Source organism: Anneissia japonica, unplaced genomic scaffold (assembly GCF_011630105.1).
Source record: "Anneissia japonica isolate Jap-2015-1 unplaced genomic scaffold, ASM1163010v1 scaffold288069_len450862_cov184, whole genome shotgun sequence".
Taxonomy (NCBI): Eukaryota; Metazoa; Echinodermata; class Crinoidea; order Comatulida; family Comatulidae; genus Anneissia; species Anneissia japonica.
In genome coordinates this window covers 49,938-53,885 of record NW_022746790.1, presented here as the reverse complement: position 1 = coordinate 53,885, position 3,948 = coordinate 49,938, and the positions used below count along the sequence as shown (strand labels likewise).

The window sequence follows — 3,948 nt, the reverse complement described above, 5'->3', positions numbered from 1 at the left end:
TAATTTTTGGTAATTATTCTATTAAATTTAGGCCTAGTAAACATCGGCTTGTGTATCAGAATAAATAATCAGTTAGTGTTGAAGATATAGAAGCAGAAAAGTACTTAAATGTACATGACAAAATTGAACTGAACAATGATGATTTTTTTTATTTCCGCTGCTAGCCTTCTGTTACTGTTAGAGGAGTATGCTTCAATCAAGGAACACCACTTTTTAAATTTTAATTTTACAAGTATGGTTGTAACATGGTGCTTTATTCTTACCGAGTGTGCGCCCTCAACAAAAACGCATTTGGCGAAGCCGAAGCGGGTTATTTTCAAAATATTTTTTTGCGTGTGGAGTTAAAGTTATTTGTAAGTATTCACGTAAAATACAAGTCTCGTTTATTATATTTAAACATTTGATAAGCTAATACATAATATGAGTAAGATTAAAGAGAGTATCTAACGTAAGTTTTCATACAATTTAATGTTTCTCTTACTTAGCTTGTCAACGGCGATATGCCAACCCGTATCGGTCGTGGAGGGTATGACAAACAACAACATGGCAGGAGAAAGCCGACAAATCCTCCCCGTCGGCGAATTCCGGGTACAGGTGAAACAAACAAGAGTCTAACAAGTAGCCATGTACAGTCTCCACAGAAGAAGCCTAAGAAAGGTTAGTCTTCTTATCCGATGATTTAATTTCGTGAATACAAATACCGGTACGTCTAGGCCTATGCCTAGCTAGGTCTAATTCTGTATGACTAGCTAGCTAGGCTATCCATGGATAATTATAACTCCATGGGCTATCCTAGGCTACCTACAATAGGAGTGCTGCTACTTCTATCTACTGGTGGCCTACTAGGCCTAGCTTTATAGGGCCTAACTGACGCAAAAGACCTTATTTGTTTGGTCAATATGTAGGGGCTTTTCATAAAAATAAAACAAACAAGCTTTCAACTTAACAAAGTAAAAATACTTTTCACATAAAATTGAAGAAATTCTGGTTACCAAATTAATATGATCATTCTTTATTTGTAATTGTTTGTAAAGTAAACATTGAATAAAAGTGTTGGCACATGTAAGCTGGATATGCATGGCCATGGATTGTGTGTGTTTGGGTGAGAAAAGATGGTGTGCCAGTGAGGTGGACCGGGGTGGGGTGGGGTACAAGATCCCTTCTGCTGAATTGAAATGGAGTAAGGATTTCAACTGTTTTGACCTTGAATGGCCTGAAATTTTAATTTTAATTGTTTGTAAAGTAAACATTGAATAAAATCGTTGGCACATGCACATTTTAATCTATGGCGTGATGTTGAATAATAAGCCGGATATGCATTTCCATGGATTGTGTGTGTTTGGGTGGGGAAAGATGGTGTGCCAGTGAGGTGGACCGAGCTGTGAAGGGGTGGGGGTGGGGGTGGGGTACAAGATCCCCTCTGCTGAATTGAAATGGAGTAAGGATTTCAACTGTTTGACCTTGAATGGCCTGAAATTTACCTTAATGCATTTAACTCTTCACTGTCTACAAAAGTTAGATATTTTCAATATAAGTTTATTCATCGCATCTTACCAGTTAATGATTTTCTCTATAAAAGCAATATTGTTCAATCCAATATGTGTACTTTTTGCGATCACTGGCCAGAAACAATTTCCCATTTATTCTGGGATTGTAAAATTACTACTAGATTTTGGCATGATGTTAAGAGTATTATTTGCAAAAATCATTTGGTTTTATCTTTAAAAAATATTTCCATGGGATGTTGAAAATAAGCATTTTAATCCTGTTATTCTGCATGCTAAGTATTTCATATATTCATGTAAGTGTCGCAAAAAAATACCCAATATTCTTAACTTTAAAAACAAACTTAATTTTGAAAAAGTAGTTGAACTGTTCATAACTAAATCTAAAGAAAAATTTGATAATTAGAAAAGGACGTGGAATGTTCTTGATCTTGAATAGATTGACTGTTTGGCTGAGGTTAGTCAACATAGACCTAGCCACCAGAGGCCTACGCCCAAGAATGTACAGTAGTTTGTTTGTGTTTTGTGTCTGAATGCGTTTGTTAATTGCGATCGGGAGTAATCAGTTTTGGATTACCACCGATTACATCGCAACCGAACGCAACAGAATTTATTCTGAATAGGGTATAATCATTTCCATTTTGCTCCTCCTGTAATAAAAAGGGCTGCAGTTTGTCAATAATATTTAGGAAATTATTGATAAAATTATTTTAATAATAAATTTCTCAGCATAAAAATCCAATAATTTATTCCAAGCATGAGAACATAACAATATAGATAATTTATATATAACATTACAACATCGATTCAAATAATATAATTTTTCATATAAAACAAATCAACAAAAGCTATGACTGCTTTACTACTTGTTTTGTGCAGTTGCTTTTATTTCTTGTCACATGTAAATAATAAATTATGTTGTTTAACTGCTGTTTTGCCATCTTATTTCAGATCCTAGGCTTGTTATTCGTTGAATAAAATAGGACATCTTAATTTTTATGTAATTAGTACAGTAAATTTGTTATCATTTTTACTTCATTCTTTCAAGCACGGCGATTCAGACCTGGAACTAGGGCACTACTTGAAATAAGGAAGTATCAGAAAACAACAAATCTATTATTAAGGAAGCTACCCTTTGCACGAGTTGTAAGTTTACATTCTAGTAACTATACTGGCCTAAATCTAATACAGTAGAACCCCTTCCTTTGGAAGGGGTTCTACTGTAGGGGAAGGGGACACACCTATTAAGGGGACATCTCTATCAAGGGGACTTTTTTGGCCACGATACAAGGGGAAGTATACAGTATCTTTTAACACTATGGCCAACCCTTATTCAGGGGACATTTTTTGGAGTTCCAAAGGTGTCCACTTAATAGGGGTCCTACTGTATAAACTTGAAAACTTTGGAAAATTTTATTTACTTGTATCAATAAATTATAATTTATATTTTAACTGAAAGAAGACATTTTCATTGCAAATGGTTATTGTTACACAAGTCTAAAATGAGGTTATTGTGGATGGATTGCAGTAGGACAATAACATCCAATCACAATCAGGAATTTGTTTAAAACTGGTGTAAAAATAGCCAACAGCCTTTATAAATACCAATCCTAAACTTTAATTTCTGGCTGGCTAATTTCAATAAATTGTTCTATAAAGGTGATTATTATTTTCCCTTCTTTTTTTTTTTTTGGGGGGGGGGTGGGGGTGCAGTATGTCCTGTATTTAATCCTCAGTTAATGGAAATTATTTATTATTTAGAATCTGAATAAATGTCTTTAGAATTTATTCAAAAGCTGGGCTATCTTTAATTAATGTACATACTGTATAACCATGGAGGTATTATTGAGAAGGAGATCACTCGGCAACAGATCCCTTTGATGCGACAAACCTATGTGTTCCCCGCTTTTGGATCGCGCGCGGGCGTATTACCCTATAATTCACATTTTTTCGTTAGCAACAACTTGGCAACGACATGCATTTATACGCTTCCAGCAGAGCAGTTGTGCAATAAAACGTTTGATTTTAACCCATTAACTATCTTTATAATGAACAATGTTCCCCTGATTAGATTTTTTCGGGCTTTTGGTATGTTATTATTTGTATATTTCAGGAACGGATTCTGTAAAATATTTATGTTAAAATTACTTCTGTGTTCATTATAATTTTGTCTAAAGATTGACTGGTTCGACTATAAAGCTAAGTCAGTGTAAAACTGAAAAATACTCAGATTTTGGATTCATTTTTCGAATTAACCCTCGTTAACCCTAAAATGACTTAGTTTATTATAATCCTTAATCATTTATTAATTAATATCTGTTAAAATTAGAATGGGCGAATTTAGGCCAATTTATGAAAATTGAAGTTGAAATATACTATCTTTTATAGGTCATGTAAATGTTCCATTAAATTCGAAACTTTTCTTGGTGGAAAATATTAATAT

The 3,948-nt window shown here is 33.9% G+C and overlaps 1 protein-coding gene across 1 annotated transcript in view; it reads left to right on the top strand.

Moving 5' to 3' along the window:
- The first annotated feature begins 203 nt into the window (after positions 1–203).
- The window catches only part of LOC117120306 (histone H3-like centromeric protein cnp1), a 5,897-nt gene continuing 2,152 nt past the window's right edge, over positions 204–3,948 (top strand). The window contains exons 1-3 of the mRNA XM_033265325.1: positions 204–353; positions 486–657; positions 2,554–2,651. Of these exons, the coding sequence (XP_033121216.1) occupies positions 246–353; positions 486–657; positions 2,554–2,651 (378 nt within the window). The 5' untranslated portion in view covers positions 204–245. The remainder of the gene's footprint in view (positions 354–485; positions 658–2,553; positions 2,652–3,948) is intronic.